The sequence below is a fragment of the Haliaeetus albicilla genome, chromosome 9 (genome assembly GCF_947461875.1).
Source record: "Haliaeetus albicilla chromosome 9, bHalAlb1.1, whole genome shotgun sequence".
NCBI lineage: Eukaryota > Metazoa > Chordata > Aves > Accipitriformes > Accipitridae > Haliaeetus > Haliaeetus albicilla.
In genome coordinates, this window is record NC_091491.1 from 9,183,707 (window position 1) to 9,195,981 (window position 12,275).

Below are 12,275 nucleotides of genomic sequence, written 5' to 3' on the forward strand. Positions count from 1 at the left end.
TATCCTTCTGAGTGATCTTACCATCCATATTCTAATTGAATCAGCCAGGGAATATACTTGTGCAAACTCATCACTCAAAGGCACCTTGCCTCCACTGTTGACTAGAAATGAGAGAAAGAAGAGTCCTGTTTATTTACAGCTCCATTTTTACACAGCTTGACTACTTAACTAAAATTATGCTAGAGCCTTCCCTTCATCTCTTAGTCAATACTTGGAATTATGCCTGTAAGAAAAATAGGGAATAAAACCTGCCAACTTTCATACGTCTTAAATACATAAACTGCACCTTGACAGAGTTATTTGCAAAGTTAAATTATGAATATCTTTCTCATCTCTTCCCAAAATTGATGCCTGCAGCTGTGGAAAATAAAAACCTCTCCTTATACATGCAAATATCACTAATGTAAACCAACATCAGAATAATCAAGAAATGCTTAGTACTAACTTAAAGCTCTCTATATGTATTTAGTTATCAAATTTCTTTTTCTCTTTTGTTTTATGCTATGAATTTCTGAAATGGACTTTCAAGATCAATTTACAAAAGTTAAAGACCTGACAGTTCCCATCAAATGGCCCAGCCTGACAATGACTATAGAGAAAAAGACATTCCTATTCAGGGTCTTCCCTCTCCTGTTCCCCCATTTTTTAAAATTTCTTTTTCCCTTCTTCTCAGCATCACTTGTACATAGTTGACATGGTATAGGTGAACATGGGTCCTGAAATTAGCCTCCCCCAGCAAGACAAACAAATGAAGCTATTAACATAACAGTAGGATGGATATCTTATCCACTCATTAATATTTTCCTGAGCTACCACAGTTTTAAATCTTACTCAGAAAATTAGATCAATTGTCAGACATAGACAAAATGACTAAAGGCAATAACCACTTTAGTCATCAAGTCAGTCTTTGTGTCAATCATTTTTACCCACAACTTTATAGCTCAAAATGCAAGATGTTTAGCTTCAAAATTGTGACAGAAAGTGAAAGCCTAAAATGAAACCTTTCAAAACCAAGTAACACTTATTATCCAATACTGCAAACTTATCAATAAGCTTAATGGAAGGATTGTCTAAGTTAAAAAGTTGTTCACTTTACCTACTGAAAATATATAAATTGTAATACAACAAACATTATACAAGTTAAAAGCAAAACATTACCTTCTATTTAAGAAAAAATAAAAAATAATTAAAAAAAAAAAAAGTATTTTGAGGATGCCAAGGTTAGTTTCCACAGTATAATGTTTTGGGAGCTAATTCACACCTCCTCCACCCCCAACATTTAAAAACATATATAAATTGGTGCTGGCTTTTTAGAAAAGATACAATGAGAGTGGAAAATGATATAAGAACCTCTAATTACTGGGAGCCACATTGTTCTGAATTAAAACCCCAGAGGACATCACTACTGTCTTTGGGTATATTCTTAAAAGGCTTAGTTGGTAGCTTATGATAGTTATTAATATTTGGACAGAGCACTTAAGATAAAAGCATATATTAATATAAAACAAACGCTCTAGAGATAAGGCTTACCTAGTCTACCTAAATGATGACTTCTTTATACAGAACATCTTTTAAAAAATTGTCACACTAAACTGATTTTTCAAGGTTTATAAACTGAACTATAGGACAGTCTTTTACAAACTTTAAGTCTTCATTATTAAGATAGTCTAATATTAAAGTTACCATATTTTTGAAGCTTCTCATACAAATCTGGAGTGAGATACACCAAAGCAGCAAATGTTGAGTTCACAGCTTGATCAACAGTAGAACCAGCAACTATATCTGTCTTTGGGGTCTGTTTTTTACATGCCTGTATAAGTCCTTTGAAAAGTTCAGATTTTTGCCCACTGAAGTCCTGGGCAGGATCTGATTTTGCAAAGTCGATAAGAAAGTTACGGCAGTCATCTTGGTGAGAGCTCCTAGCCTGGAAAGAATGTTAGAAAACATTTCCTTTAATATTATCTGAAAAATTGTTGCAGTTCATTTCTACAATCAGTGCATCTACTGCAGTTGAGCAACCCATCTAATGAATGATGGCCCTGCCCAAGGCCAGGGGCATGAATTAGATGATCTTAGAAGGTCCCTCCCAACTATTCCGTGATTCTATGAAAATGGGAACTAATAAAGGGCACAGAACAACAGTTTCTTTCCTCCTTGATATTTGAATTGAACAGCACAAGTGATGACAACTTTAGCACAACAGCATATGCTTAAGGACTTATCAATTACTTAAGTCTGAATGAAACTGTGATACACAGGGATTTCATGCCAATGAAACAAAAGCAATGGTATAAGTACCTCTTTTTTATCTTGGTGCAATCTACTGCTTTGACTGACTCCGGGGAGTGCCTCAGGACACATCTGATGCCTGAAGACAGGTTTCCACAGAGGAGAATTAAGAACTGATGTTACTTTCAAAGGAGGCAAGTCTGCTTCACTACCTAGTTCTGCAAGAAATTCAGAAGAGACACTTCAGTTACTAAATATTTGTTAATTTTTACAGATTAATGAAAATAATAAGTGTTAAACATCCAGTAAGGAAAAAAAATGCAAATAAACTGAGCAAGTAATTTAACAACTGTTTCTCTAATGTGGTGCAGAAAACTGATGTACCCTTTCTTTAATGATAGCATCAATATCTTATAGTGACAATATGTTACATTATGGAAGGACTTTAATTTAAACATTGCTGTTGCACTTTGAACCATAGAAATTCCCCAATTGGCAAGAGAGTTTAAAAGCTTTTTCTCCTACCAAAGACATAATAATTCACTATATGTAAGCATGCTTATATTAAGAAAGGGAGAAAATATTCTAAGATAAGAACACTTCAATTAGTTCCCTAAATTCACAGGTAAGTACCAGCCTAATTTTCCAAGGTAAGTACTGACCACCTGATTGCAGCAAGAACTCTTTAACCTTGTTTAACTTCTCCAAAGTGGTGAATGAACTGAGATTTAGGAAGCTAGATAGAAGTGTTCTGGTTTTGAAATTAAAGATTAAACAATTCTTTTTTTTTTTTCTTATGGCATCCATCTCATATTTTGTATTTTACTTATTTTCAGTGGCCCAAATCCTTACTCTACTTAAGTTCTGGAATTAGCCAAACTTAATTTGTGAATTCAAATCTAGATCAATACCAAATGCTCATTTTAAACTTTTTAAATAATTTTTGTTATTTTTTTTTCAGTTTGTTGGCTCCATACTCACAGCATCAATATGGGGTGGATCACAGCACTAGGGAACAATTTTAAAAGAACAAAAGAACAGGAAGAACAGAAGATTGGGCAAACTCTGATATTACTTCATAAATGTTATTCAGCCTAGTATAATTACTTCCAGGTGTCTGTGTCTTCCTAACACTGGCTTCTGAATACTAGAGAAATCAGTGATCCCTGTGACGTTCTCAGAGTAGTCCCACAGAACAGCAGCCAGGCTTGCCACAAAAAGTGGGTATAGCTCAATGACCAAACTTTGTTAAGCAGCAATACAGCAAGTCTTCCATCTTCAGTCAAAAGGGAAATACAAAAGGAACTTTGTTTTCACAGGGGATTTGAAACATAAAGGCCTTGTATCTCCTCTTTATATGGCATCAAAACTTCTGGAGCTATTAAACACACTCACCTCGTAGAGATTTCAGTGCCATACTTCGGGAAGCCAAGCGCCCCATCAACCGGGATACAAGAAGCTGTAAATCCAAGCCCCAAGAAACGGCAACATCTGGTAGGCCATAAGCAGTGACGGAAAACTTGTAGCCCCACTCATTATTACTGCTGTCAGAGTGAAAGAGAAACTGCAGCCGTGGGCCAGCCTTAAAGGTCACTTTCTACAGAGCAACAAAACAGTCATTTTGCCAAATGTACATGACAGGAAGACGTTTCAGGGTAATGAATTTCCTTCAGCAACTGTGGTTTTCAGTATTATGTTCTGTCCATCTAATTTCCCCCACCATCTGAATGAGAAACCCACAATACTAAGCAGGTAAAACTTTTATTCAATAGCTTAATGAGGAATTTTATAGATGATTGAGCTTTAGAAGTCAGAGCCATAAAACAACTGAGAAGCATCCCATTTGATTAGGTGTTATTGAAGAAAGAGCGTAGCCGCAGGAAGCACTATGCTCATCTCATGATGTAAAAAATTGCGAGGGCAGTATTTCAACGAGTAGGTTTTACCCATGCGGTTACTGGCAGTTAAACATGATTATTACTTTTCATTTTGACTGACTGCTTCTTTGATAACAGCAACAAAGAGGGATTCCTTTACTCATTCACTCCTTTTATTTGCATCATTGCAGACTTTCTTCCTCACCTCCTACCCCCCACCTTTGAGAGGGAATAAACACACACACACGCATGGAAGCACACGTCCTTTTAGACAATAGGTTTTCCACGTGGTTCATAAGAATGTCCTAAAATTGGATATATCACTTGGTTCAGAATTTTAAAGGTGCTCACCTTAGGCCACTTCTCAGTGCCAACCTTTGTATCGTAACGAGTTTTTGCACCTCTGGCATCAGTAAACTCCAGGTAATCATACCTGTGAAAATTGCAATTCATTACTTCCAAATTTACTTTTTAAGTTTTGGGGGAAGATGTTTGCTTTTGGATTTTTCACAAGTGCTGCATTTCAATGTACTCTGTCACATCTTTCTGAACCACACCTGCATTGCTTCACGTGACTTCTAAGAAATTTATTTCATGTTTCAATGTAATAGTCCCAGCAAACACAGACCTGCTTTCCTGCAGAACTTTCCCAACCCTTCAGAATTGGTAATGGGTGCTAATTTTAACATCTGGCATATACCTTAACTAAGCAGTAGCCTGATGTATTACCAAGAGAAACCAAACCAATAGTTCTGCTTAAAGAGGGCAAAATAAAATACCACAAGCACAAACTGTGTGGTCACAGCAATATTAGAAACCAGATCAAGGCCAAAGGAACCAAAATCCATATGAACAGCATTTCTGTACATTTGCTAGGAGAAGTGGTGTTCAGCACCAGAAGTTATTCAAAATACACATTGTGTATTATGCAGGACAATGAAGAAATTGAAATGGCATGCTTGGAGTGCTGGAAGTATTCCTTGCACATTGAAACATGAATTGCTCCTCTACAAATAGAGACTGGAATCTAACACTGCACAAGATTAAATTACCTTCTTTCAGTTTCACATTTTTCATCAAATTCCACCTCAAAGTAAGTTGCCCCATGACATAGGAAGACTGAGACCTCATGGCAATTATTTTCATAGTTATGAGGTGATTCCATTGTCCACGTTCGCAATACTACAGGCTGTTCTTGCTGCCAGCTTTCCATTTCCATCTGTAGAACAAAAATGTATTCTTGAGATACAAATGTAAAGCATTTTTAAAAAAAAAATTTAAAAAAAATACCACACTAGATATTTCTGTCTATACTTTCAAGTTGCCAGATGTACATACAAACTGGCATTTTAAAAGCTACAGCATTGATTTACACCTAAACTAGTTATAAAGAAACCCTTGATAATCATGGTAAGGAAGCACTTCTAAAGTAAAATTCATCCAGTTTACTGGGGGAGGAGAGAGTCTCACCCCAGAAGTGCCTACAAGTCTCCAATGATAACAAAAAGAGAGTCTGGATGACTAATGCAAACTTAAACATCTACACTACAGACATACAGCCTTTATTTGCATCACCACAAGCAATGAAGCTAAAAATGTTAAGCACATACTATTTTTAATTTATTTTGGTCTTCATCTTCAGAATCCCTCCTTCCTGTCTATCTTCTAGGCTTCTCATTCCAATTGCACTTTCTGGTCACTTTGCTCATCTTCCATATCAGTACAGGTATATTTCTAGTTCTTCACTCAACATTTCATTACACATCCAATGCTTTTAGAAGCTTTCCAGCTCCTTTCAAACACTCACTAACAGAATCACCTGAGTTTTCTATGTCTTTCTTGCAATTTTGCTTTTGTTTCACTGTACTTGATAGTTCCTGGATCTTTAGTTACCTTATGAGGCTCACTACAAAGGCTTTTCAGTGGTTCTATCAAAGTGCTGAATCCCTGTAGCAGAGTACAGTATGGAATGTCTAAAGTGCAAAAATCCAACAAGAAGATGACCTAGAAGAAAACACAGGTTTCATGAAAATGCACATAACCATAGCCATGCTACCCGGGAATAGTACAAAATCCCAATGTTCACTTACCAGCTGACGAGTTGCCATAGCAAAGACAGAGTTACTTATTTTTTCTACTATTGTTTTGCCACTATATTGAGATAAAAGTGACTGCAAAATCGTTCTGATATTTGACAGGAACTGGCCCACATCTAAAGAGAAAAAAAACCCTTAATAGCCACCTTAAGGATTTTCTACCACAACCTGCTTTATCAAACACTTAAGTGCATGATGATGTGCACAAGAAGAAAGACAGCAGGAAAGGTATCTGCTGCCCCAAGGCAGTGACACTCAAGAGTGAAAACAGTTCAGAGAAGTTTTCTGTGATATTTCTATTGTGGAAACAAGTCATGCTTATCAACCATACTACAAAAAAGATGAGTGATGAGTAATTTAATCAAACATTCCAAGACTGTTTCATCAATCTCAGGGTATCCAGTAGCCTTCCTACACAACTAAGAAATGCAGCTTAAGTAAAAAGTGATGCTAGTTATTTTTAGCTATAGCTTTACTCCATTTTTAAATGTAAGACAGGAACACAACATACTTATTTATACACAAATAACATAAATATGAAGTAATTTTACATAAAGTTACACCTCCATTAAGTACTTGGCCCAATTAACTACTCAATACTGAGCTGCTGCATTAAAAAACAAAACAAAACAAGAAATACCAAACAAAAAAACCCAAACCACTCTAGCAAAACACCCCTTAGAAATGCCCAGCTTCTTAAGTTTAAGTTCCTTTCTTCTTGCTATCACAAACATCTCGGAAAATACATACTAGCACACAGGAGCTTATCAAAACAAGGGACATTTAAAGAAATCAAAATGTTCAAATGAAGGTCTGAAACTGTTTCTTGTTTGGGTTTTTTTTCCAGTATCTGCCCCCCATAACTTACTGAAATGTTTTCTGAAGATTGTCCCAACATAAAATTATTGGTATGGCTAAAATTCAAGAGTTGCTTAATATGCCTACAAATTCCTTCCTAGAGAGATTAGAAATGCTGTGACAGTTATGAGTATGCCTCAGGCAACCACTGGTGAACACTTATTATACTGCAATTTGCAAAATCACATTTTGAAGCCCTGTATTACACCACACTTAATTCTGTATTCAATTCCAGCACTTACAGTTTTTAAGTATTTCTACTGCAAGATCCTTGGCTGAATTATCGCTACCCTTAAGTTGCAGGTAGCACCATGAAAGGAGGCTACCTTGAACAGACCAGAATAACGAGGACAAGACTGTGCCACTCTCTTGCTGTGCAACATCCAGCATCATCATTTCACACTGAAAAATAAAGAACGTAAAAAAGGACATCCTCTTCTGCTGCAGAATGACACACAATATACACTAAGTAAACTGTGATGGACATTATCATCCCACTTACTCCACAAAAAAGGTTAAATGCAACTGACAAGCAGTATATAACGCCATGAAGCAACTGATATATCTCGTTTTGATAAATTGCAATTTTAAGTAGGAATAGCTATGAGTCACTATGTTCTCAACACATTTTTTCTACATATGTAAATGACCCTCCTCCATTTAACACCTTCCTTAGTGGCATGACCAATTCTAACCTCTCAATATGGGATGATTACTTCTGTTTCCTAGTGTTGATAGGGTGCCATAAAGTCTTTTCAATGCTATGAAAAAAGACACTCTTATACATTACTTACCCTACTATTATGAAATGTTAATGCTTAAAGGAAAATACTTCAACTGGTTGGAAAACCTAATCCTACGGATCTGAATAGCATGAATAGTTTTATCCAGAAGGACAGGAAAGCTAGTTCTTTAGCGTACATCTCAGGCATGCAGCTCGTGTTTGAACGCATACAAAAATCATGGCAAAGTAGTAAAAGGAACAGAGCAAAGATAGTTACCTCTCTTGCTGCCACTAGCAGAAGGGTATCCATGACTGATAGCACTTCACTTATGTCAAAATTTGCAGAAACTCCTTTCTCTGGTAGTAATAGGAGTCCACCTGGATCTTGATCACTAAAAAACAAACATCATCTTACCAACCAACAACAAGTAGCACAGTTCCAAAACACAAATTTAGTTATCCTTGTGACAAATCTGTAGAGATTCTACTGTGTAATTACTATGAAAAATCAAAAGTTTGGGTTCTGATGACTCCAGACTTATTATATCAATACCAACCATCACAATGGACAAATAAACACTTAAAAAATTGGAAGACAGCCTGGGAGAAGCCTAAGAGCAATACACTGTGATTTCAGCACTAACCTTGGTCAATGTTTTATATAGCTATTCAGTTAATAAACATATTAAGTAGTAGTATTCTCCTTTCTAAAGCAAAGTCAGTTGATTATTTTTGAGAATTATTTTCAAGGGAAATAACATTTCTAAAAAGGATTAAATATGAACTTATTAACAGATGTGAGGTATCAGACAATTATTTTCAATTTCAGGATCCCTTACCTGAAGTGGGTACACAAGGATCTGAACGCAAGATGTACAGATTGCTTATGTTCTTGCTCTGTGATGTTTTTCTAGAAAAGGAAAAAGATTTATTTTTTATGATACGTTCTGTTTCCCTCCTCTGTGAGAAAGAATTCTAATTTCTGCGCTCTACTATTCATTTTTGGTAAGAAAGGCAGGGTTAGCTCCTCTTTCTTGGGATAAGCTGCAGAGAGAGAGAAGGGGGAGGGTAAAAAGAGGCAAAGAAAAAAAAAAGAAGGTTCTTACTTTAATGGGACAAAGTATAGATTATTTGACAACAAGAACTCAGATTTGTCCTCTTTTTTGCATAAAGAAAGCAGCTACTAAACAATCAATTTCTCATTTAATGGTTTACCATCATGGTGAAGAGCTGGTGTCGCCTGGTCTGTCTATCTGGGAAAAAGATTGCTGCTCCACTGAGTAGGGTGTTCTTAACTTCCTCTTTTAGCATTTTCATTGGCATGAAGTTACTGTCCCCCATATCCACTACTGCTCATACAAAAAGGAAACAAAATTACAAGTTCAAATTAATACTCCATCTAATATGTTAGAGGCATAACTGAATTAAATGTGTTACTTTACACAACTTCAAGCCCTTGCAATCCCATTATACACACAGAAAATGAGGAGAAACTTTTTGACTTCTAGCAAGAAAGATTTTTCTAAGGATCTATTTATTTATTCATTGAGTAAATTAATTCTAGGAACATTAAGACTTGACAGTTATCAAAGCTAATAAAGTTTTCAAGATGTGACAGATTCTATATAAACTGGTTTATCTCCAGCTTGCTTTTCAGGAGACTGTTAGGTAATTAACAAAAAAATTACACTTGAATAAAGAGAGTGCCATCCTACTTCCAATGAAATCTAATGCATAATTCCCATTCTCTTCACTGGCTCCAGAACCTTCCCAGTGTTTCCGTAAACCTTACAGGCTCCTTGTAAGAACATTTATATTTATATGAAATATCAGAAACAAATGAACCCCAGTAACATTCTATTAAAGGATCACATTCCTTGCTGGTTCAAGCATGTGACATGTTCGAAAAAAGTTTTCTGTTGCACCTGTTTCCAGACCACATGTTGTCAGAAAGTCTATAAAACCATTTCATAGGGTCAAGGAAAATTTCACTGTGATCGACTAATTAGCAGACACCGACCTGAAGAAACAAAAGGAACAGTAGCTGACTTGGCCTCTAGGAATACATCTCTTTTCCCAAATTCTAACTGTTGTAACACACTTGTAAGCCAGAACGGACAAAACAGTTAATATATTCAATATAAATTACCTTCACACAAATGTCTATAAAGCTCTTCTGCAGCTTCTGTGTGACCAGATGTTTTGTTCTGAGAAGTTTCTTGAGGTTTAGCGTTTTTATTGTCTCCAGTAAGTACAGAGAAGCAGCTCTGAAGAAGCTGCAATAGCAGCGTTTGAGCAAAGATACATTCTTCCCTTGGGCTGTAAGAAAACATAAAACAAACAGAAGCAAAAACTGGAAAAGAAGCTCTTTTGCACCAGATAATGCTATGAAAGTCACTACCTCAGATGGTTAAAAAACACAGAGTAGAGAGCACATAGCCAAAAAAAGTATAGCTACCAGCTAAATTAATCTACATCTTCTCAAGGTTCTACATAACGTTATAGTTAAAAAACACATATGGCAGCAGTAAGAAAATGTTATTTATGTAAATGATGTAGTTGAGGAAGAAGAAACTGCTGCAACTAAACTAAGCATACTTTATTTATACATACACACACAGATTAGTGCTTCACACAGAGTAAAGAAGTGACTTACTTTTGGTGAAGTTTATTGTAAAAATTCCAGAACAGCTGCAAATCAAGGCCTGTGAAATCTAAAAATGACTTGTATTTTAATCCACTCTCCTTCTGTTGAACCTTAAAAAGGCAAAGAAAACGCAGGATTGGAAAATTAACTCTATACAGACCACATTTATAAAAAGCAAATCCCTGAGCACTGGGCTTAAAGCAGCCTAGTTTCCCATAAATTTGCAGCTAACATGAATTCCAGTATAAGTTCTTTCATGGATATTCCAGTGTCTAAATGTGACAGTTCATGCTGAAACCTTCCCCTTCACAGAGCTACTAATAAGGACTCTCTCTCCTCTTTCTACATGTCTAGTCCCCCATCCCTGTCCTCCACCACCAAAAGACTTTACAACCTCTACCTCTTCTTGATCCAAAGTAAGTAATAGCCTGTCACGGTTTAACCCCAGCTGGCAACTAAGCACCACACAGCTGTTCGCTCACTCCCTCCCTCAGCAGGATAGGGGAAGGGTATTGGAAATGTAAAAGTGAGAAAATCCATGGGTTGAGATAAGAACAGTTTAATAATTGAAATAATAAAATAATAATAATGTAATGAAAAGGAAAATAACAAAGATAAATAAAACCCAAGAAAGACAAATAATGCAAATGAAAACAATTGCTCACCACCAACTGACCGATGCCCAGCCAGTCCCCGAGCAGCTCCCCGGGCCTCCCCCAACCTTCCCCCAGCTTTATATGCTGAGCATGATGCCATATGGTCTGGAATATCCCTTTGGTCGGTTGGGGTCAGCTGTCCCAGCTGTGTCCCCTCCCAACTTCTTGTGCCCCCCCCCCCCCAGCGTACTCGGTGGTGGGGTGGGGTGAGGAGCAGAAAAGGCCTTGAGACTCTGTGTAAGCACTGCTCAGCGACAACTACAACATCCCTGTGTTATCAGCGCTACTTCCAGCACAAATCCAAAACATAGTCCCACACCAGCTACTATGAAGAAAATTAACTCTACCCCAGCTAAAACCAGCACATAGCCAAAATGAGACTGCCCATGGTTTGGAATCAAAGTTGAAAAGGCACAGATGCATGCACTATAAGAACAAAACATGATTTTGACACATATCTTCAGAAGCAGGGTAGCTCATGCTGCTCATCAGCACATAGCAGCCACTTCTCTTAACTGTATACATCTCACCCTAGATATTTACAGAATTATCTCAGATAAGAAGAGGACATGTTTTAATCTATGCAACTTTCCTAGCCACCTCTCTATGCATTTTTCCAGATGCTTGCTTCAGAAATAGCTACAGTATCTAATAGATAGTAGAGCATCCTCCTGTTGCATCTACTTCACCCAGCATTGTAACCTGATGCTGAAAAATGGTTCTTAACTCTCTTCAGGACCTGAAGTGAGCATATTCCTAGTCAACTTCAGTAAACATACACAGAACGCTATTTTTCAGAAACCATTTTTTTTCTCCACAGCTTGGTTTTAACAGTTGCTAGTGCCTAGTACCAAGACTTTTCTTTATCCGTTCACAATTACTGTTATCATAGCCTTATTACTTTTGGCATGGTAAATACACGTTTAAAAACATCTAAGAAGTAAAAATACCAGGTCCTGTGCCAGCTGCTGGATGAAATGAAGCGTCTTCAAGAGAAGAGTTGTGCCACAAACTGTATCGCCATCAGTTTTCCTGCACTGCAAGCAGTTCATGCTCCTATTGGGCTCATCTCGCATAGGCCGAAGATACCCAAGAACATTCAGGCCCTGAACTCCAAGCCGTTCTGCTGTGTCTTGTCTTGTGCACAAGAACTTTATCATCAAGTACTAGAAAGATATAAACACAGCA

At 36.9% G+C, this 12,275-nt stretch overlaps 1 protein-coding gene across 2 annotated transcripts in view; it reads right to left on the minus strand.

Moving 5' to 3' along the window:
• Positions 1-12,275, minus strand: part of ZZEF1 (zinc finger ZZ-type and EF-hand domain containing 1) — a 60,403-nt gene that overhangs the window by 31,724 nt on the left and 16,404 nt on the right. For both annotated transcript variants that reach the window (XM_069791457.1, XM_069791459.1), the window contains exons 13-27: positions 12,038-12,253; positions 10,441-10,541; positions 9,934-10,103; positions 9,000-9,133; positions 8,624-8,694; positions 8,062-8,176; positions 7,303-7,462; positions 6,197-6,318; positions 6,000-6,110; positions 5,159-5,325; positions 4,458-4,539; positions 3,625-3,826; positions 2,299-2,447; positions 1,684-1,924; positions 22-101 (exon numbers count right to left, since the gene is read on the minus strand). In XM_069791457.1, coding sequence (XP_069647558.1) covers positions 22-101; positions 1,684-1,924; positions 2,299-2,447; positions 3,625-3,826; positions 4,458-4,539; positions 5,159-5,325; positions 6,000-6,110; positions 6,197-6,318; positions 7,303-7,462; positions 8,062-8,176; positions 8,624-8,694; positions 9,000-9,133; positions 9,934-10,103; positions 10,441-10,541; positions 12,038-12,253 — 2,121 coding nt within the window. The remainder of the gene's footprint in view (positions 1-21; positions 102-1,683; positions 1,925-2,298; positions 2,448-3,624; positions 3,827-4,457; positions 4,540-5,158; positions 5,326-5,999; positions 6,111-6,196; positions 6,319-7,302; positions 7,463-8,061; positions 8,177-8,623; positions 8,695-8,999; positions 9,134-9,933; positions 10,104-10,440; positions 10,542-12,037; positions 12,254-12,275) is intronic.